The 22,125-nt window shown below is 53.9% G+C and overlaps 1 protein-coding gene across 11 annotated transcripts in view; it reads left to right on the forward strand.

Annotated features, from left to right (window-relative positions):
- The window catches only part of ATP2B2 (ATPase plasma membrane Ca2+ transporting 2), a 365,851-nt gene that overhangs the window by 285,007 nt on the left and 58,719 nt on the right, over positions 1-22,125 (forward strand). For all 11 annotated transcript variants that reach the window (XM_045808236.2, XM_087866780.1, XM_045808238.2 and 8 more), the window contains 4 exons: positions 2,300-2,497; positions 8,368-8,625; positions 9,640-9,765; positions 21,823-21,948. In XM_045808236.2, the coding sequence (XP_045664192.1) occupies positions 2,300-2,497; positions 8,368-8,625; positions 9,640-9,765; positions 21,823-21,948 (708 nt within the window). The remainder of the gene's footprint in view (positions 1-2,299; positions 2,498-8,367; positions 8,626-9,639; positions 9,766-21,822; positions 21,949-22,125) is intronic.

The raw sequence follows: 22,125 nt of genomic DNA on the forward strand, positions 1-22,125 counted from the left end.
CTCCCCCTGCTCATACGCGTGCCCTCTCTTGCTCTCTATCTAATAAATAAACAAAAGTAAAATAAAATAAACCACTAGACTCTCATAACAGTAGCAGCAGAATGTTCTAGGACTCTGACCCCAGCATGCTAGTGGTACTGTTCTGGGGATCCCTTCAGATTCCCCCTTCTCTGGAATAGACTAAGGCTAGAAGTCTGATGGCGGTGTGCCTCCCCCACCCCCACCCCTCCATGTCCACCCTCCAGCTATCCTCATTAAGCCACAGGTGAGCTGGGGTTAGGTTGGTTTCAGGGACAGGACTGATACTGCCCACCTGCGGGGGGTCCATTTGTGCTGCCTTCCTCATGATGACACCCCATGCCAGGTTCAGAACACTTGGGCATGTCACCTGCATTCAGTGGGTAAACAGATTCAAAGGTGGTTGGTGGCCTCAGTGCCAGGACCCAAGGGACAGGAAGCAGAGCATTCTGCCCCCAAGGCACCACGGCCCAGGTGGGACACAGATCCAGTGACCAGGTCAGCCCTGCTGCTAAAGGCCACCTAGGGGTGAAGGCAGGGAGCGGCTGTCTGCTTGGGGTGGAGGGGAGCGCTCTTCAGCAGAGGCAGCCTAGAAGATGGAAGGAATGCCTCTCCGTGGCTCTCTGAACAGCATGAGCAAGGCAGGAAGTATGCCAGGACACCTGTTGTGGAAAAATTAAACATGACACAAGTGACTTGGGGCAACACAGGGTAGCATCAAAGGAAGGAAAGAAACAAGGAGAAGGGCTGGCCTCCGAAGTAGACAGTGAGGCTGGCCTCTCTCTGTCACACCCCCGAATCCCACCATGACGGGTTGATCTTTCAGTGGTCGTTCACACCTTGGCGCCCATGAGTGTGGGAGAGGACTTACAGACAGGCAAACCAAGCGGAGGGCAGGGGAAGGCCACACCTGACCAAATGTGTGGCAGGAGGAACACACAAGCCACGCCAGCAGAGGACTGGCCTGGTCTGGCCGGGGGCGGGCCAAGTAATGGAAATGCGGCTACTGAGGCTCAGATCAAGAGGCCGGAGTGCCAGGCTGGGAAACATGGACTTTATTCTGGACGTGGTGGGGAGCCTCCAAAATCGCTGAGCAGGGAGTGAGGATCGGATGGGTGAGTCAGGGAGAATTATCTGGAAGTGAAGAAATGATAGGTTGGAAGCAGACCGCTGTGTCTTGGCCCCGCATGATGAGGACTGCACTCCACCCCCAGGTCCGTAAGATGGGCCAGGACCGCTAGCCTCGACTGAGCGTCTGCCACCCCCAGGCACCACTGGAGCGAGTCGCATGTGTCCACTGGGAGGCCAGCTCCTCTGGGAGGGCTCTCTGCCTATTTCTCTCCCTGCCCTATCCCAGTGTCTGAACAGTGCTGGGTGCGTCGTAGGTGCTCAACTAACACCGAACCCATGGATAATCTCCTGAGATGCTCATGACCACTCGGGGGCTAGCTGCAGTCACCATCCCCATCGCAGAGGAGGACACCGAGGCCCAGAGAGCTGGAGGCACAGGCTGGGGTTCGAACCCAGGCAGAGGTTTCCGAGTCTGTGCTCCACGGGAAGGGCAGGAGGAAACGCAGAGCAGGAGCAAGGATGTGATGCAAGGTGGGCCTGGTGGTGGGTATTCGCTTCCTGTGGCTGCCTAACAAATGACCACAGACTGGGTGCTTTGAGCAGAGCACTTTATTCTCTCATAGTTCTGGAGACGAGAAGTCTGGAAATCAGATGTCAGCGGGGCCGTGCTGCCTCCAAAGGCTCTAGAGGACATTCCTTTCCTTGCTTCCTTGGGCTTCTTCATGGATCTGGCATTGCTTGGCTCGTGGCTGCCTCCTGCCATCTCTGCCTCCGTCTTCGCACAGCCTGTGCCCTCTGGGTCTGGATCTGTTCCTTCTGTCTCTTAAAAAGACGCTTGTCATTAGTTTAGGGCCCACTTGGATAATCCAGGGCAATCTCATCCCAAGATCCTTAACTTAATTACGTCAGCAAAGAGCATTTTCCTAAGGAAGGTCACATTCAGTTTCCAGGGATTAGGATGTGAACAGATCATTTGGGGGGGTTACTATTCACCCCACCGCATGGTGTCTCTGGCATTTCACAACAGCCCACTGTGGGCCGGAAGTGAGTGTTGGGCGCCGGGCTCCTGGCTGGTGCCTGCAAGTTTCCTGCTGTGTGCTCCCCCTTCTCTGTGCTTCTCCATGGGGCCGGCCCCATTCAGGACAGTTCCCAGGAAACTGAGCGTCTCTCCCAGGCCTCCCAGGCCAACCTTTCTGCACTCTGTCCACAGGTTTGCCGGGCACCGCTCCAGATCTGGAAAAGAGAAAGCAGATTTTTGGGCAAAACTTTATACCTCCAAAGAAGCCAAAAACCTTCCTGCAGCTGGTGTGGGAGGCACTACAAGACGTGACGCTGATCATTCTGGAAATCGCAGCCATCATCTCCCTGGGGCTGTCCTTTTACCACCCACCTGGCGAGAGCAATGAAGGTAAGACCCCCGCTCCCCACCCTGCCACAAGCAGCCTGGCCAAGACTCAGGGCACCCGGGTGAGGGAACCAAGCCCCGGGGTGCAGGGCCTCACCCACAGCCCCTGGCCCCCAGTTTTCCCATGTGTGAGACGCAAGGATTGCACCAACAGTGGGAATAACCACAGTGAGCATTTCTTGAACACTTACAGGACGTCGAATTCTGGGCTGGGATGTCATCATCCTAAAACCCCATGAGGGAAGGGCCACCACTATGCCCATTTTAGAGATGAGGAAAACAAGGTACAGAGAAGTGTGTTAACTTGGTCAAGGTCACTGAGTGGGTGCTGGATCTGCTATCACCATGGGTGTGGCTGCCCCAGGCTTCCTCCTCCCAGGCTGCCCTTGGATCACATCCTCTGCACATTGCATGGGAAGGACTCAGCATCCACGCTGCTCGTCCTCTTTCACGGTCCCATCCCAGGGTTGGTTCAGTATCATGCACACGCTTATGGGGCTCATGCTAAGTATGTTTTCCCGTGTGAGGACTCCCAGTCTTGAGAGGGACTCCCAAAATGTGTCCCTGCATTCGGAATGGGGACACTGCTCTGTGGACCGAGGAAGCACTGTCCCATTCATCCAGAGAGGGTTCTGGAGAAGACCCACTCTTCTCAAAGTCAGAACTTAGGACCCCTAATAGAAAACCTCAACTTTCCCGCATACTTTCATTCCATAAACCAAGCACCTGCTAAGGACTGTGGCTTTATCAACTCAATGACTCTTTCCTTTATGATGGCAAAGTCTTTCAAACCTATGTCACACAATAGAGAGGTAGAGAGAAAAAGAGAGAGAGAGACAGACACACACACACCCTGTGGGATAAACGGGATCACATGAGATATATTGTTTTGTTAGATTTCTATAATCTGATTTTTCATTAGTAGGATATTATAAACACTTGTTTTTAATTATGATTCAGCATTTTCCTAATGAATGCACTGCATAGAGATAATCCTACAATGTTCATTACTTCAAGCAAGCAAATAAAAAGTGAATCGCTTATAAGAAATAACCATCATGGGCCCCTTTCCCCAGATGAGGAGGTGGTCTCTGAAATTTCTTGAACATCTGTCTCCTCACCTTCTTCCAAGCCTGAATTGCCTATGAAATGAGATAAACAGGTCTATTAGGCCAACTACCTCAATTTCACAAGTAATATTACTAAGTTGCTTTTTATCCTGCATGACCTCTTTCCAGAGAGGGTTTAAAGACACAAGAAGGACACGTCTCACAAGATGAAGTCAAATAGAAAATCAGACAGGAAAGGGATAGAAGCAAATAAACCAACTATATTTGCTACTATGATTGATATTTAAATTTGACTTTGAGCTTCCTGGCAGCCAGGGCAGAAAGGGAATTTGGATGACGCACATAGCTCAAGCTATCCACAATGAGGGAAAATGGTTCTTTAGGAAGATAGCCTGTCCCCTGACAGTGAATTCTGAGATGAACTTTCACTTAGGACATTATAAGAGCTGCGTATTGGGAAGCAGTCTTTGCAGGAATTTCATAGAAAATATAGAAGAAGATTGTACATAGCTATTTGAAAAAAGCCTTGAACTAAGCTAAGGGTGCAACACACAAGCATAATTATAACAATAATTCTTCTTACAATTTTTATAGCCACTGCTAGTTGGGAGCATTTACAGTAGAGATTCATTTGATCTTCCCAACAACCCTGTGGGTAGGAGTCGAGGCCCTGAGACAGTAAACGACTTGCTAGGTCACACTCTAGGAAGCAGCAGAACCATGACTCAGACCCAGGCGTTCTGGCTTCCGAGCCCATGCTCCTGTTCCTCGGCTGCATTTCCTCAGGAAGGGACGGGACTGAGTCAATGCCACCCGTATAAGTAGCTTCCTGTGACCCAGTTTTGTGCGAGATTAGAAGTCAGAGGGCAGATGGTGGAGGGGGTGCTGTAGGAGCACAGATCGAGCTCCTAGTGTGTGCCAGGAGGAGCCTCCCCACAGACAGGCCTCCAAACAGATGGCTGCAACCTCTTCCATCCTAGAGAGGCAGAAACCAAGGCTCAGAACGGGGAAGGACTTGCCCAAGGTCATTAGGCTTATTAGGCAGTAGGGCTGGATTTTAAACCCCAGTTTTCTGGTGCCTTCCACTTTCCCTCCCTGCCTCCAGCTGAGATGCTAGCTCAGGCGAGGATCTGGGTAGATGAGGGCAGCTGCACATAATCCAGCCCCACAGAGTGAAGTTCCTGCACTCTGAGGCTGTATGTACTCCCCAGTGCCCAGGCCCCAGCCTGAGCTCTGAGTTCTGGACCTTCCATGTTGCCAGGACCACCCCCCTGCCAAGTCAGACTCAGGCTTCATCAGTCATATCCAGAATGATGCTAGTGATGGACTTACAGGCTGTAGAAACTTGCAGCACCCACAGCCCTTTCCTGTTTGCTTTCTTGGCTCAGAGACCTCAGGATACTTGTCAGAGGTCACACAGCATGTTCGTGGCAGAGCTGGAATTAACATACTCAGTGCTCCCAACTCCCCGCCCATGATAGCTCCCCTAGTGTCAGAGTGCCAAGCCAAGTGACAGGCGTCTAGTAGGTGCTTAGAAAATGTTTGTGTCTCTTCCAGTTTTGAGAACCCTTCTTTGATGCCAGGCCCCAGTCACCATCTAGAAAGTAGCTTCCCCATTTTACTGATGGACAGGTAGAGATAGGCCCAGAGAGGCCAAGCAGGTTCCCTGAGGTCCGATAGACCAAAGCCAAACCCTACAAATCCCCAGTCCAGAGAGAGCAGCTGCAGGCTCCCCAGACTCTGTAGCCACAATCTCTAGAACCTGTCCTTACCCCAGTCTGAAGGGCCCCCCAGAGGAAGCCTCAGCAGGGCCTGCTCAGAGCCCCCTTCCTTCCCCTTCCTTATCTCTTCTCCCCAACTGCACCAGGGGCAGAGGAGTAATGTTCCCAGGGTCCAGCAGCTCCTGGGAGCTCAAGACCTCAGCCGGCAATCCACACCCCACTTTCTGGCCATCCCAAGGCACTGTGTGACCATCAAACAGTTCTCAGAGGGAAGTAAAAACTAATGGGCTTTTGCTGGCAGAGTGCCTTCAAGGACCCAAAGGGCTCCTCGGTATTGAATAGGCAAAGGCAACAGCCAAGGTTGGGAGTCAAGGGAACAGAGTGAACTCTGCTCAACCACCAGATCCTTGGCTTCCAGAAGCCAGTCCAAGGAGAGTAGTTCATGAAAATTGAGAGAAGACCCACATTTATCATGTATCCAATATATGACAGGCTCTTACTAGGCTCTGGGCTCCCAAAGTCATCCCATGTTACAGCTGTCCAAACTGAGACTCAGAGAGGCCAAGTCACTTACCCAAGGTCACACAGAAGAGCCTGGATTTGAAGTCAGGTCTTTACAATTCCAGAACCCAAAGGCTTACCATGGTCCTGGGCTATCTCTAAGTGTCCTAAATGCTCCAGTAGGTGCTGCAATCTCTAATGGGGGGCCCATCAATGAAGCACGCAACAGTCTTCACATTTACAAAGCATGTAGCAAGGCAGAGAGTGATGAAAGTCCTGTAAAGCAAAGCACTGGGACTCTGCATCTCAAGTCATTCCCCTGAACCCCAAAAGAGCACATTTCCATGGCCTGGGTTTCTGTTTAACAAGGTTCACCTGAGTTTCTCGGTCTCTGGGGCTTCCATTGGTGTCATTTATGATGGGGGTGGGGCACCCTGGTTCCCCTCCCCCAGTCATCACATGGTGCTGAACTCCAACTGGATGCCCAAGGCTCCCTTCCAGCCTGGCTGCGGAGCTCGAATGCATTCATGCACCCCGTACACTGGGCAACAAGAAACAGCAGCTTTCATTCTGTGTGCTTAGTGAGGTGAGTGCTTTACATAAAAGCTGTCCCTCTGTCCTCTCGGCCACCTCTGATGGAGTGCTTGTCCTCACCCCCATTTTGCAGATGAGAAAACTGAGGCACACTGGGTAAGTAGCTAGGTCACAGGCACACAGCAGTGAAGTGGCACAGCTGGGATTCAAACCCAAGGCTGGCCTGACGTCTGTTATCAGCATGACTATGACGATCATTAGCACTAAAGGCCGATCCAGCTAAACAATGTAAAATTATTGGAAAATCTGAAATTCCAAAAGAAGGAAAGAGTGGCATCAAGGACCTTGTTCAGTGAGGTGGTTGTTTACTAGCCTGCAAGGAGTGACTGGTTCAGTGAAAGCCATGGAATTTTCCAGGGACATATACTGCTGGGCCACATGATCCCATATACCGCACCATCCCAAGCTTAGGCCCACCAGCTAGCCTTGACCTCCACCCCTCCGAGAGTTGGAAAGCATTCCCTGATACCACTTGGCCTTATTGTCATGTTGCTTCTGACCCCCAGCTTCCCAGATGGTCCTACTGCGGTCTCTCAAAACTGTCCACTCTTCCTTGGGACTGAATTGGACTTCCAAACAGTCAGCCATGGGTCTTTGGCAATGTGAGGCCAGCACATGGCGCAGGAGGCCTCTGGGTTCAGGGACAGTGGGCAGGCCAGGTCCAGTGTCAGATTCAAACCCCAGATCTGCTCTGTGACCCCAGGTGAGTAGCCACCCCTCTCCAAACCACTTCTTTTGGCCAGCTTGAGAATTAAAATGAATACTTGGTGCAAGTGACTTGTCAATGGTCCAGTCCCCTGCCCAGCTGCCTTGAAAGGGAACCTCTCTGAGTTTTCCAGGGATGGATAGTTGGATGCTTCTCAGGGTCACTTTCCATGGAGAAGGCTGTTTACCACCTTCCAGTGGGAAAAAGGGCCTGGGCTAGTCCTGGCTGCAGCGCCCACCTTGGCTGTCCCCTCCTTTCTCTGAGCCTCAGTTTCCTCATCTGCAAGTGAAGGTAATAAGTCTCCCTCCCTGGATCCTTGTGGGGTTGCAGGAGACAGGGTGTGCGGAAGAGTTTGGAGAGACCCTACTCGGCACCCCATGGGCAGGACCTGAGGCCTTTTTTTCAGACGTGTCCGCTCTTCCTCTGTTCACAAGGTGGGCCTGGCAGGCCTCAAGCAGTCTGGGGAACCAGACTGGGAGGTTCAATGGTTCGAGGGTGTGGGATGCAGGGTCACTGTAGGACAGATAAGCAGCCCACAGGCTGGAGTGTGGGTGTCCTTGCTGGGGGGGGGGGCGCACAAATGCTGTGCCCTGAGCTTTGGCTGAGGCTTTCACTGTCCTCTCCCAGAACCCGGAAGGAGGTCTCAGGGACTCCCATTTTGCAAAGGAGGACACTGCAGCTCAGGGAGGACCGTGAGTTACCCAGGATCATACAGGAGCAGTGGCAGGATTAGAACCAGCCTGTTGGACATCAGGCCTGGCGCTGTGGTTCCTGCCCCCGCCCCCAACCCCACCCCCCAGGCCTGCTCTCTGGAGACCTGCCTCACAGTTGCTAGAAACATGGAAGGAAAGCACATCAGCAAAACTGCACCCTAGACCCTAAAGCACATGCAGTACTGATCACCTTCATTCTCTTACATCCTTACTTCTCTTTTCTTGTGAATCAGGCCTCTCCCCTGTGCTGGGTCTGTGCTCAGCCACCATGGACCTCAACTCATTGAAGTTCAAGCCTCACAATAGGTCCCCCAGACAAAGAGTATTCGTCCCTTTTTACAGAGGTGAAAACTGAGGTTCAAAAGGTGAAGTCATTAGTCCAAGATCTCACACCTAGAACAAAGGCAGGAAACTGAAGGGCTAGCCACCAGACGCATTGAATAAATTGGATCATGCTCATCTAATTATCAATGTTTTTTACTCAGCAGAGCTGGGATTTAGATCCAGACCTGTAGGCTTCTCCTGCCTGGCTGACCCCGCCCTGCCTGCTTCCTTCTGCTTTCTGTAGGATGTGCCACGGCCCAGGGCGGGGCAGAGGATGAAGGGGAGGCAGAGGCTGGCTGGATCGAGGGGGCGGCCATCCTCCTCTCGGTCATCTGTGTGGTCCTGGTCACGGCCTTCAATGACTGGAGCAAAGAGAAGCAGTTCCGGGGCCTGCAGAGCCGCATTGAACAGGAGCAGAAGTTCACCGTTGTTCGGGCTGGCCAGGTGGTCCAGATCCCTGTGGCCGAGATCGTTGTTGGGGACATCGCCCAGGTCAAATATGGTAAGTGTCCCAGCCCCAGAGCCAGGTGCTAGAGCTAGAGTCTGGGCAGAGGTGGGACAGGACAGGCAAACCCAAAGAGGCTGGCCCAGGGAAGGGGGTCGGTCCCTGAAGGCTAATCCTGAGCCAGGATGTCTTCTGAGATCCTTTGAGAAGTAGAAGGCTACTTCCTAGAGGAGGCAGGATTCCAGAATCCATTTAAAGTCAGAAATGGCAAATAGAGGGCACACGTGCTACCGCTCTCAAAACCTACACCTGTAACAGACATTAGTAATCAATCACAGCTCAGAGCCTAGACGCAGAAGTCTTCTGAACACAATACTCCAAGGACCACTAACACTCAGAATGGCTTTAGGAGATGAAATCCATTTCCTACATCTGATTGGGCTGTTGATGGATGGTTGTTGGGCTAGAGGTGTTGTAGGGAGTGGATGTGGATGAGCAAACATTCTAGGCCTGTGATACGGCCATGGAGAAAGTGGTCAGGCTGGCTGGCACCAAAGGGGATTTAGGCAAGATATGTCCTGGGTAAGTAGAGGCAGAAAATGGGGGAGAGACTGCTATGCTCTCTTCACTCTGCCTTAGGGGGCTTGGTTTCCTCTGATAATGTGCCTGTCTTAGGGTCTCCTCAGCATAGTCAGAACAGACTAGTCCGTTCCAAAACAATTTCCCAAACCATAGTTGAGACCAGAGAAGCATGAATCATTGAGAAAACTGGACCCCAAATCCATACATGCCAAGAGAAGCACTTTATAAATGGAAGTACATGGCCACTCAAGCTAAGATTGTTCTTGGGCCCAGCCTCGGTCCTCCAGGCCTTGTGCCATTCACCTTGGCTTCAGGCTTCAGCTGCGTATTGCCTGTGCTGGGCGCCATCTTAGTTACCACACCCTGGGAGCTTGAGGCAGCAGGTGTCCAATGGTGAACTTGACCTTGCAATCACACCTTTAAGGGAATGTTCCAAGACTCTCCAGCCACCTGAGACTCAGCTGACTCTGTTGCCCTTCCTCCCACTAGGTGACCTCCTCCCTGCCGACGGCCTCTTCATCCAGGGCAATGACCTCAAGATTGATGAAAGCTCCCTGACGGGGGAGTCTGACCAGGTGCGCAAGTCCGTGGACAAGGACCCCATGCTGCTGTCAGGTGAGATGCGGCCCGATGGTGGGCTCACTCCCATTGCCAGTTCCCGCCTCTATGCTGTATCCCACTCATGAGGCTGGAAAGTTCTCAGAGACTTTGTTCCTTGGCTCCAGACCCTTTCCCCCAGCAAATGTACTTTGAGCCTACTACTCACTCAGCATTGCTCCAAGCCCTGGGGATAGTACAGTAAATAAAATCAACACAGAATCCCTGCCCTCAAGGAACTTACTTTCTAGTGACTTGGTCTTCTGGAAAGTCAGGCACCAAAGCCTGTTCTTATCAGGGATAGGAGAGAATCAGTTGGGTGACGATTATTCTGGACACCTACCAGGGGCCAGGCACTGGGCTGGGTCCTGGGGATACAGCAGTGAGTGAGGCTGATGAGACCACTGCCCGCAGAAGCTTGCAGTGTAGTGAGAAGAGACGGACATTGCGAAGACTCCAGAGGGTGGTAGTTATGTCACAGAAATAAAGCAGAGCGATGGGAGGCAGGTGGCTGGGGAGGTCAGGGGAGGCCACGTTTGAGTTGCGTTGTGAGTGAGAAGAGAGAGCTGGCTTTGTGACTTTAGAGGGGGAAACATACCAGGCAGAGAGAACAGCAAGTGCAAAGGCCCGGAAGCAGGAAGATTGTGAGCAAAATAGAGAGGGTAGAGGGCCCAGGTGTCAGGTGTCATGGGCCATGGCCAGGAGTTGGGACATTTTCTAAGCGTGGTGAGGATCATCTGAAATAGTTTTCAGCTATGAACTGGTCACATTTACATTTTTAAAATCTCCCTCTGGCTACTGCAGGGGGAAGGAGAGGAGGTGGAAAGACCTTGCAGGGGTGAGGCCCCAGCTGGATGAGACACCCCCTTAACAGGGACACACAAGGGGCCTCCTTGTCCAGCACTGCTCAGCAAACATCCTCTGGGCAACTGCTCTGAGCCAGGCCCTGTGCTGAGCACTGGACCCATGATGATTCAGAGCCTCCTCCTGGCCTTGAGAGCCCCCAGCCCACAGAGGCAGCAGGGGGGTAGGAGGCAGACCTGCATACAGCTAATTCCACAGCAGAAGAGTGAGGAAGAGGTGAGAAAGCCAAAAAAGGAACAGAACTACCCAAAGTGGAATTGAGCTGGGTTTTAAAGGGTGAGTAGGAGCTCACCGGAAGTGTGAAGAAAGGATCTCTTAGCAGAGGCAAATGTGTGCAAAGACACGGAGGACTGAAGGAATATGGGATGTCCTTGCAATACAAAGAGGAAGGTCAGCAGGTCTGCGGGGTAGGGTGGTAGAAAGAAATGAGAATCAGAGCTGGGGTATTTATTTATCCAGAACTTATCTGTCCAACATTAATTAAGTAGCTATTGTGTGCCAGTGGGACAAATGAGGTCCCTGCCATCCTGGAGCTTAGAATCTAGTAAAAAGAAACAGACAATAAAGGAACAAGCAAGCAAATATGTAAGGTAATTTCAAATACTCAGATGAAGACATTAAACCATATAATGAAATAGAGACTCTGAGGAAGGGAACAGGAATCGTGTTGGTCGGGGAAAACCTGTCTGAAGAGGTTGCATTTGAACTGAAACCAGCACAATTAGAAGAAAGAGCATTCCAGGTGGAGGGACAGCAAGTGCAAAGACCCTGGGACCTAAAAGATCATAGAAAGCCTTGAATGCCTTCTTAGAACTTAGGGCCACATGAGGGTTCTGTAAATGGTCACGGCCCTTGGCCCTGGTTCTGGCCTCTGAGCTGAAGTGGTTGGCAGAGAAGCAATCATCCCTGGGAGAAGTGGCCTGGCGGGTCATCTGGGTCAGCGGAAGTCAGGTAGAGGCACTGAGCCTGAACAGATGGGTGACAAAGATTCCAGACAGTTTGGAGAAGGGAGGGGAGGGGTAGGTACCTTGCAGGAGGCTGGGGAGAGAAAATGTTCAGAATCACTGACCCAATGTATCAGCCAAGGAGATGGGCACAGGTGCAAGGAGCCTAAAAGACTCAGGGTGGAGATGGATGGGAAGGCAGCTAGCCAGCCCAAGTCAAACCAACTTTTTTGATGTTTACCTTACTTCTAGCTGGAAGCACAGGTAAATAATGTAGACCCTGGGCCTCTGGATGTCAGGAGACAGCAGCCAAGGTCTCCTGTGATGACCCTGTGGGCAAGAGACATCAGGATGTGCTAGAGGCCAGGAGATTCTGGTGGGTTTGTGCTGCTTCTTGGATTGCTGGTAAGCCAGCGGCCGTCCCCGGAGCTCTGTCCTGTTTCCGTATGGAAAGTGTGCCCTCCAACTTTGCAGAGACCATGAGTGCAGGGAGGATGGCAAAAAAAAAAGCAAGAGGCAGGACCCGCCAAGATCACCAGAGTGCAGGGTGAGCTAGACTGAAGAAAGTGACCCTTGGCCACGAACTGCAGCGCCGACGTTCAGAAGCACAATTGCGTGGGTCTGGGAGGGGCAAGTGGCTTAGCCCAGGCTCATGGAGAAGGGGGAGGGCTGGGGAGAAGGGGGTGGAGTCAGCCCAATAGAAGGCAGTCTAATCGGAAAGAGAAGAATTCTATCACAGGTAGAACCATTCTAGGACAAAAGAGGCTGCCTAAAGGTAGTGAGTTCCCAGTCGCTGATTGTGTGTGAGCAGAGCCTCGACAGGCTGCGGGGTGCTGGGGCTGTTGTAGGGTAGACCCAAGCCCTGGATGGCCACTGCATTCAGTGCTCTCCTAGGCACACAAGTCACGGATTCATCACACCCACCCTCACAGTGTACCCCTGCTTCAGATGCGCCTTACTTTCTTCCCTCTGCCCTGCCCTGCTGAGGCTGCTCCCTCCTCCCAGATGGCCCTCTCCCGTCCTTGTTACACATTTAACGCCTGTCCATGCACTCAGGCCCCACCTCCTCCTAGAAGCCTGCTCTGCCCACCACTGCCCTTGGGCAGTCACCCCCAGACGGCTTGGGACTCACATTTCACCCCATGACACCCATGCTATGCTTGGCCCATTAGAGCACAGCCCCCTAATGTGGACTGAGTTTGGCTGAGGGCAAACCACATCAGATAAAGTAAAGAGTAAAATGCATCCAGTCTCACCTCCCAAAGAGATCTACTGGTCTCACTTATATGGGCCCCGTCCATCCTTGGCCATATGCAAATGGACAGAACCATCACCATGGCGATGCACTTGAACATGGGTGCTCTCACCCACACCCGTCCAGCAGCTGGGAGCCCTGAGCGTAAAAGCTACGAGGAGGTCAAGCCCAGCTCCATCCCTGGGCCCCACATAGCATAGGGGCTCAAGCACTACCTACCAGAGAGAGGAAGGAGGCTGAGGCTATTGTAGAAAAGGCTGGGTTGGGCTAGACTGAGGCAGATCTGGGCTTGGGAATGAACTCACTGTGTGGCCTTGGGCATGTCGCACCCCTTCTCTTGACCCGTGAGGACAGTAGGGATGCCCTGCTATATGATGTAGGGGAAGCCCCTCCCTAGCCCGGTGCTAGTGGACGGATGCCCACGATGGATTGGTTCCCTCCCCATTCCTCAGCTGGAGCCTGGACTTGGGGGTGAAACAGGTCTGGGTTCAAATCCCTACTGCTCTCATTTGCTGGGAGACCCTGGACCAGTTTCTTACCCTGTCTGAGCCTCTACTTGCTCGCCTATAAATTGAGGTGACCCCAGCTGAGGAGGTTGTGTCGAAGTGTCCGTTTCCCCGTCTCTTCTCTCATCTTGAATATCTCCCATTTCCCACTCTCTGAGTTTCCCCCATTCAGCTCCTCCCCACCTTCCGCCTGCATGAGCTGCCTCCTCTGGGGGGTTTTCCTTGATTGTTCTCTTCCCCAGAGCTCTGAACTCTGGGTAACTGCCATCTGGATGCTCGTTTTTGTGCATGACAGACACTCGGACCCTTTCCCTGTGCTGGGAGGCCTCGCTGGGCCTTCCAGTTGAATGCCCCCCAGGGAAGTCAGAGGGACCTGGCTAGGGGCATCTGCAGGGTCCTCATGGTAGTGCGAAAATCCCCTCGGGGCATCTGGCCCACTGGTGCAGCCTACAGGAAGGCATAGAACACTGGCGCTGGGGGCAGTTAGCCCAAACATGCCCAGCCTGTGACCCTGCCTGTGACCCTGGACAGGTCCATTCACCTCCCTGAGCCCCCATGTTGGTGTCTGCAGTGGGGGAGTTGCTGGGGGGCCCTTCTCCCCTGCCTACCCCACAGGGCTGTTGTGGGGACCCCATGCATGGATGGATGTCACTGTCCTCTGTAAATGGTACCGCCATGAGGGGCTGTGTGGTGTGGAAGAAGCATAGCATTTAGAGGCAAAACACCCAGGCCCCAGACCTCTGTCGGCAGCCGTGACCTCTGCCCTCAGGTCCTCAGTCTCCCCATCTGAAACGGGGACAGACCAGCCTTCAGAAGGACTCGGATATGCCCAGGGCTCGGGGCACAAAGAAAATCCCAAAGGCCTAGAGCTCATCTCCCAGGTCACACAGGCAGACACAGGCCAGGCAAAGTAGAATGTTCAGGAGTCCCAGGTCCCCCCTACATGGGGTTGGCAGGGAGAGCACAGGCACCAAACCAAGAGCATGACAGCTTCTCGCTGCTGCCCACAGAAGCCCCCCAGCCCCGGTGTGGCTGCAGCATTCACAGTGCAAGGGGAGCCAGATTTCATGAAAAATCTCCCAATGTTTCACCGTTGATGAGAAATTCCCATTTTTTAAAAGCCCGTGTGGATAAAGCAGCATATGGCTAAGCCTGAGAGTACAAACTCTGACCTGGACTTTTTTGTTTTTGTTTTGTTTTGTTTTTTGTTTTCTACTTTAAGATCATTTCAAACTTTCAGAAAAGTTGCAAGACTAGTGCAAAGAACACCTGAATGCCCTTCCTTCTGATTCAGCGGTTGTTACCATTTTGTCCTATTTGTTCTTAGAACCTCGCTGTGTCATGCAATTGTGATGGTCCTTTGCCCCCTGACACTTCAGGCATATCTCCTAAGAAAAGCGTATGCTCATGTGTGACCACAGCACAGCTAGCAATTCTGGAAACTCAACATCGATGCAGTACCATTACCAGAAGGTTCTATACATATTCACACCCATCGACTGTCCCCGCAGCGTCCTCCGGGCCAGGACCTGGTGCAGGATCTGTGTGGCATCTACATGGCCTGCCCCTTCAGCCTCTTTCCATGGAAGGCCAGTGGTTTCTAATGCCCTGGGGTCCTAAATCCCCGTGAGAGTCCCATGGAAGCAGTGATCCCTCTTCTGAGAAATAAATGCCCCGACTTGTGACTTTGCAACCTTCCAGGAGATTTGCAGATCCCTAGAGAACCCTGGTCTGGTCTCAATTTGCAGCTGGGGAAACCGAGGCCCAGAGCAGGAGTGTAAAGCACTTCAGAAGGCAGGGCCAGAGCGAGACCCCAGCCTTTTAACCTCCCAGCCCCAAGCTCTCCCTGCAGCCTCCATGTGCAAGTTCGCCTCTGAGGACCCTGGGACTTTATGACCCAGCAGCAAGGCCTGTTTGGAGCATTTGTACTAAATTCCATTGGGAAACCAATGGCTAGGTGCCATCTATGCGACCAGGGAAGGGGCAGGGGCCAGGGGGCCGGGGTTGAGGGGGCTGTCCCCGAAAGCAGCAGGGCCTAGCTCCAGTAGGCCCATTGGCTCAGCCCCCAGCAGGACCCCCACCCACCTCCACCACCCCTGGAGCCAGAGTGTTAACAGCACGAAGTTGCACAGGACATCGGCAGACCCTCTCAGGCCTGCTGCCCACCCTGCCCGCCAAGCGGAAGGCCAGGCATGGAGAGCCGGATCTGCCACCGCTGCCGCCGCCTCCAGGGAGCCTAGGACGACACCGTGACTGCAGGAAGGCCCAGTCTGCCACTCGGCCCGCGCTCTCTCCATTACACTACCCTGCCTCTTCTCCATGAGAGGCAGCGGGGTGTAGTGGATAGAGCACGGGTTCAAGTCCCGGCTCCACCACTCACAGCTGTGTGACCCTGGGCCATCACTCGACCTCTCTGAGCCAGCGAGGCCACGGGGAGGGGAGGGGCTTGGGGTTATACTTGCACCGAACCTACCTCACAGGGCTGTTGTGAGGAGGACAGGCTTGTGGGAGCTGAAATGCTTTGCCAACTGTCTAGTGCTCTGCAAGCATGTGTTATTACTGTTATTAACTGTGTTGATAACAATAATGATGAAGGAACCACTCCTGGGCTGGGAACTGCATTGGCTTTGCTTGGTGCCTGTGCCTGGAGGCAGATAAGAATTCCTAGAAATGGTCTTTATCCCTTCTCCCAGAAAGAGACCTCTCCCCTCTTCTGTCCAGAAAGAGGCCTGAGAAGTCAAAGCCAGGAGCGTGAGGAGCCCTGGGTTCAAGCCCCAACCTGTGCCTCGTGTACTGTGCAACCTCAGTCAGCCATTTGCCCTCTCTGGGCTCAGAAGCCTCCTTCTGTAAAAGTAGGCCCCTCCAGCTCTGCCATCGGCAGCTCAGACTACCCCACTTGCCATTGCATGGCGCTTTGGGCCCGTAAGCCAACATCTGGACCAGGCGGGGACCGTCTCCTGCTGCTCAGAGTCAGTCTAAGGCAGAGATGGCCTTTGAGACAGCCGTTGAGAAGGTTCTGGCCCAACCTCTGCTGCTAGATCAAAAGCCACAGAACTCCCTGTGCAGGGAGGAGATGAAGGTTCAGGTGAGACAGGACAGGCCGTCTGGTTGGTGGGAGCCACAGTGTTCCCTGGGCCCGAGCTCCTTTCTCTGTCATGGATGGATGGCTGCTAGGTGGCTGACACAGCTCCCCTCCGTTCCCCGGCTTCCATCTCTCTCCTCAGTGTGGTCCAAACAGCTGTGCCTCCAACTGCACCTACAAGCCTTCCCAGCAAGGTGGAAAGAACTGGTGCCACACCCCAGGCCACGCCGGCTCTGCCCTCCCAGGCTGGGTGCAGGGATGAGCTCTCGGGGCTTCTTCCCCGTCTGTGAAATGGGAGTGATGACGGTCACTCGCAGGGTGATTATGACAGCCCCGTGGAGAAAGTAGCTCAGCTCGTACTTGGCACAAAGGGAGCGCTCGCTAAATATTAATGCTCTCCTTCCCTGCCCCAGAAATACTCCCCAGTCGCTCCCCATTGAACACCAAGAAGACCCAACTCTGCAGCCCTCTGCTCCGATCATGCCACGATCCAGCTTCTCTCCTGCTCCTCCCTCACGGCCCTGAGCTTCAGCCCAGCATCTCTGCTGCCATCACACTGTCCCACCCCCCCCCCACCTTTCCCTGGGCTGTGCCCCCGCCGGTCCTCCAGGCCCAGGGTCTCTGTCGTCGTGTGTTGCGGTTCGCCTGTGTTCCTGTCTGCTCCCCTCAACCTCAGCTACACTGTGAGCTCCTGGAGGGCAGAGACCTCCCTGCAGGCCCCGGAGCCTGGCACAGAGTTGGCGTTCCGCCACATGTGTCCCTCAAGCAACCGAGTGTGGCCCCGGGCAGGAAGTGCCACACTCGGTCCGTCTGTCTGCAGAGGCCTCCCCTGTCCCCCTCCAAACCGAGATCCAAACCCCCGAGATGCAGCGTTTTCATGGAGGCTGCCCTACCCTACCCAGGAGTGGCCCTGTCTCTCTGGGACCCTTGGTGCCCAGACTTCATCGCTGAGAGGTGATGACGTAAGTTAGACCTCCCTGTTTTCCAGAGGACAGACTGAGGTCCAGAGAGTAGAGGGCTGGCCTCAGGTCACACAGCAAAGCAGAAGCAGACAGCAGACTGGTTCCCAGGTCCCACCCACCCCTTGGCCCAGAGCGCCCTCTATCTACCCACCCCTTGTGCTCCCGTATTCTGAGGGGCTCTGTGAGACTAGAGGAGGTGGGGGCTACAGGATGGTGCCAAGGGACCATGGACATTGGGGTCCTGGTGCAAGGCCCTGCCAGGGACCCCTGGACCAACACCCAAAGGGTTCTCACCTCTGTCACTACCCGGAGACCCTGAGTGTTCCTTTGGAAGATTTAATCGATCGACCTTGACTTGGTTCTAACATTAGAGCCGCAGCCCTGGGGTCAAACATCGCCCTTTGAGGGGTATTTTAGAGCTGGGGTGTGATTGCTGCAGGGGGTGACCTGGTCCGTTCAATTCTTCCTCTACTAGGAGGGGCAGAAGGCTCTGAGGTCCCGGGAGGGGAAGGGGACGGCCCCGTGAGGGGTGGGGAAGAGTGCAAGGCTGGGTTGAATCTGATCTTTTGCAAAACCATAAAGCTGGCTTATGAGGGGTGTGGAGATTAAGAAGGTAGCGGTAAAGAATGTGCTGGAGTTCCAGCTACAAGCTGGGCTCTGCTAAGGGGAGACTCGCATTCAGAACCTACCCTCAAGGAGTGCACAGTCTAGTGGGGGAGCCAGGCCTGGAAGCACCCCCAGGGGAAACTGCGGGGGAGGCAGTTCAGAGCAGAGAGATGAAGTGGAGGTCAGGGAAGGCCTCCTAAAAGGGGCCTTCATCCCGAGCTTAGAGGAGGTTTGGGGCCAGGCCAGAGGAGGGAGAAGGGCGCTCAGAGGGGGTAACTACGTGAGCCAAGATGAGGGACTGAACACAAATCCCTAGTGAGCTGCATGCTCCCAGGGTAGAGGTCACGGGCAGGAATCAGTGGTCAAGGGTCGGTAACAGGCAGGGGTCTCACCCAGGGAGCGCTGAGAGGTACTGGACTTTGAAGGTGCTACCGAGGGTGTCTCGGCTGGGACAGTGGTTAGAGCCATGGCTGGGGGCGGGGGGAGCTGCTGGGGCAGAGCTCCCCTGGCCCATCTAATGCTGGGGCCTCGAAGACCACCCCGAGGTTCATCTAAGGGTGAGCAGGGCACGTGCTGCGCCTTCATCCCGTGCCCCCACACCCCGTGTCCAACATTGTGGCCGGAGGCTGCCTCCTCCCGAGGCAGAGCTGCCAGCTCCCTGCTGTGATGGGAGTGATTAGATTAGAAGGTGATTTGGGGTCTGATTATCTTGGGTGGAAATTGGCCCCCTGTGTATTTTTCCATCCTGTTTAGGGCTGGGGAGGTGGGGACCGGCCTCCCCATTACCACCCAGGCAGAGCAAACATTTTCCGGATGTTTGAGACCAGGGTTCGAGGTCCTGCCTTCCTGAGGTGGGGACTGGTATGCAACAAAGAGAATCAGCTCGAGAGACAGAGAGGCATTCAAATCCTGGCTCTGCCCCCACCAGCCAGGGACCCTGGGCAAGCCACGTCTCCCTGAACGTCAGTTGTCTCCTCTGTAAACACAGGGTCAGGGTGGGGTTTAATGAGATTACAGCCTGTGAGGGTTTAGCTCTGTGCCTAGCACACAGGAGGTGTCCTACGGAGGTCAGCGCAGGCCACGGCCGCTGGCATCTGCGCTCCGAATCAGTGTCATGTGTTCCTCCCTCACCTCGAAAGATCCGGTGACAGCCCCCTACGTGACCTCCCCGGACCTCCGGCTCCTCATCGGTCTAATATTGCTGGTATTTCACAGTGCCTACCCCGCACGAGCTGAGCCATTGCACAGAAGTCTTGTCAGCAAGTTATAATTCCCAAGTCCTGTCAGTGGGCCTGGTTCTCCCAGTTTGCGCCCCTTGGGCGAGTAGATGGGCTCCAGGGTCTGCCTGGGCTGCTCAGCCTGCGGTCAGTGTCCAAGGTCGTCCTGTGGTCCCCACTATTCCCTGCCCAGAGACACAAGAACACTGTTCTTCTGTCCTGGGAATGAATAAGGGGCCAGCCGAAGAGCTCACCATCTGAACATCTGGGTTCTGTTACGGCTCGCTGGGCTTGGTGCCCCCTCTGGGAGCCGGCCTGACTTGGTTTACTCACGCACAGATAGACAGACTGACCTTTACCCACCATGAAGGAACTCCCTGGAGAGTGTCCATCTGTCTGTCTGTAAAGGATATTGAGATCATGAGATCTTAGAGGGCAAGGGGCTGGAACACACACATACACCCACGTGCACACACGTCTGCCTTCGGCTCAGGTCATGATTCCAGGGTTCTGGGATTGAGCCCCACATCAGGCTCCCGGCTCAGTGGAGAGTCTGCTTCTCCCTCGGCCTCTTGTGTGCTCCCTCCCCTGCTTGTGTGCTCGCTCTCTCTCTCTCTCTCAAATAAATAAATAAAATCTTAAAAAACAACAACAAAAACAAATCATCAGGGCCTTTTAGCCCTCAACCCCGATCTGGGTCTGGTTCTTCCTGTACAGACTGAGATGGCCTGAGATGGTCCCCTCTCTGTTGGGGAAGGAAACGCATGCTGCATTGAAGAGAGCTTTCTACCTAGGGTAGGAAAATTTTAAATTTAAAAAAAAAAAAAGGGTGCCTGTAGGTGCAAACTGCACTTACCTGGATTCTTGACTAAACAGCAGGGCCACTGGCAGGCCGAGCGGGGGGCCCGGAGCCCGCTGCAGGGGACACCACACAGGTCAACCCTGTGAGTGGCCTGTGGGTCTGTGACAGCTCCTGGGACACAGAGATGCATCCCCAGCACTAGCCTGAGGATAGAGGGCTGGCTGTGCCCGCGTCTCCTCGGAACCAGGCCGCCGTAACAGTCGGCCACTTCCCAGGCTGGGTCCCAGCCGCCCCCCACCCCAACCCGGGCTCACCTTGTTTCCCCAGTGAGGCCACAGCTTCAGCGGGCTTGCTTTTCTTTTCCCAACTCTTTTATCGTGGTGAAACACACATAAGATGTACCATGTTAAGCACTGTTAAGTGCACAGGTCCGGGACATTATGGCCATTCACACGGTTGTGCCACCATCACCGCCGTCCACCTCCAGCACTCTTCATAGTGCAAAATGGAACCTCCAGAACCGATGAACAGTAGCCCCCGAAACCCCCCTCCCGGGCCCCTGGCAACCACCATTCCGCTCTCCGTCCCTGCAAATTTGACTGCTCTACGGGGCTCCTGCCACAGAATCCGCAGCAGCTGTCCTTCTGGGCCTGGTATCTTGCACGGAGCGTGATGTCCTCGAGGCTCATCCGTGTTGTAGCCTGTGTCAGAATTTCCTTCCCTTTGAAGGCCGAATAATATTCCATTGTGTGTATATAGCACAGTTTTCAGCAGCTTTACCTTTGCATTTTATCCTCACTCTGGCACGAACCCCCCAAGTGAACCCTGGACCAGCTGCCCCCTGCGCCGACAGGTGGAGGGGCCGGTGTCACAGTAGCAGTGAGACCCTCTTGTCACACAGCGGCTGACACAGAAACCCCAAGGATGAATAAAAGTGGAGCCACTCTGACCAAAGGCCTCCCTCGCCCCCCTCAGCCCACTCTCCTGCCCTTCAGAAGAATTCCAGGGCCCTTTAAAACCCAGTTTGAAAATCCTAAAATTCTACCAGAGGGGTTTTCTTGCACCACGGAGCCTGGGGAGGTCTAGTGTTAGCGTGTACCACCCCCCAGAATAAAGCTTTAAAACACGTAAAATAAAACACACTGGATCACGAAGTCCATGATATTGAAATAGTTAACATAATAAACAGTGTGTGATAGAGCAACGTATGTGCTTCTTGGTCAGCACGCTAATAACAAGGTCCGGCAGGTGGTCTAACAACCTCTGTGCTTGTAAGATCAGGATGAGCATAAATGATTGCAGCAACTGCAAAATCATAGGACAGAGAACCGTGCCCTTTGTAACGCATGTGATGGCGTTGTGGGCCCCTGACACTCCTGCGGTTGGTTGCCTGTGTTCATAGCCGGTGGAAATGCTAAATTTCAACTAGACATTTGTGAAAAGAAAGATGCCATCGTCTTCTCTTTCAAGTTCCTAGAGCCCTGAGTTCTTTCCCAGATCTTCAGGAGGGAGTAGACCCCTTTTTAAGTGGTCCTGTCCAGTCCGGTCTAGGACAGACGGGGGAGGTGACTCTCCAGGAGAAAGTAGTAGGTGGTAGGCCTGAGAAGTGAGGTGTAGTGGTGTTTGAGTCCTGGGCCCATTACAGCTCTGTCCCAAAGTGAAAGCCTCTTCAAAGGACCTGCCATACATACGTAGTTTGAACCCTAACCATGGGCGGTACCTCAGAACCTCTGCAGGCAAAGAGCCAGGAGCTTCCCGGGACCCAGTTCCTTCCACTCCTTTGGGGACGGGGCTTGGGCCCATGCAACGGTAACTTGGCTTTCGTCCCCTTCCCCAGGGACCCACGTGATGGAGGGCTCTGGACGGATGGTAGTGACTGCCGTGGGTGTGAATTCTCAGACTGGCATCATCTTCACCCTGCTGGGGGCTGGTGGTGAGGAGGAAGAGAAGAAAGACAAGAAAGGTAAGCACGACCCCCTCACAGACCAGGAGAGGAGCTCTCAGGTCACTTTTTTTGTTGTTTATTCATTCACTCAACAAAATAGTTATTGAGTGCCTTCTGTGTCCATGCCCTGTGCCAACAGCTGCCTCCTGCATCCTTGAGGCCCTGCTTGGGCCAGGAGAGCTCTGTCTGTTCCAT

Source organism: Ursus americanus, chromosome 14 (genome assembly GCF_024610735.1).
Source record: "Ursus americanus isolate L20-20 chromosome 14, mUrsAme1.1.p, whole genome shotgun sequence".
NCBI lineage: Eukaryota > Metazoa > Chordata > Mammalia > Carnivora > Ursidae > Ursus > Ursus americanus.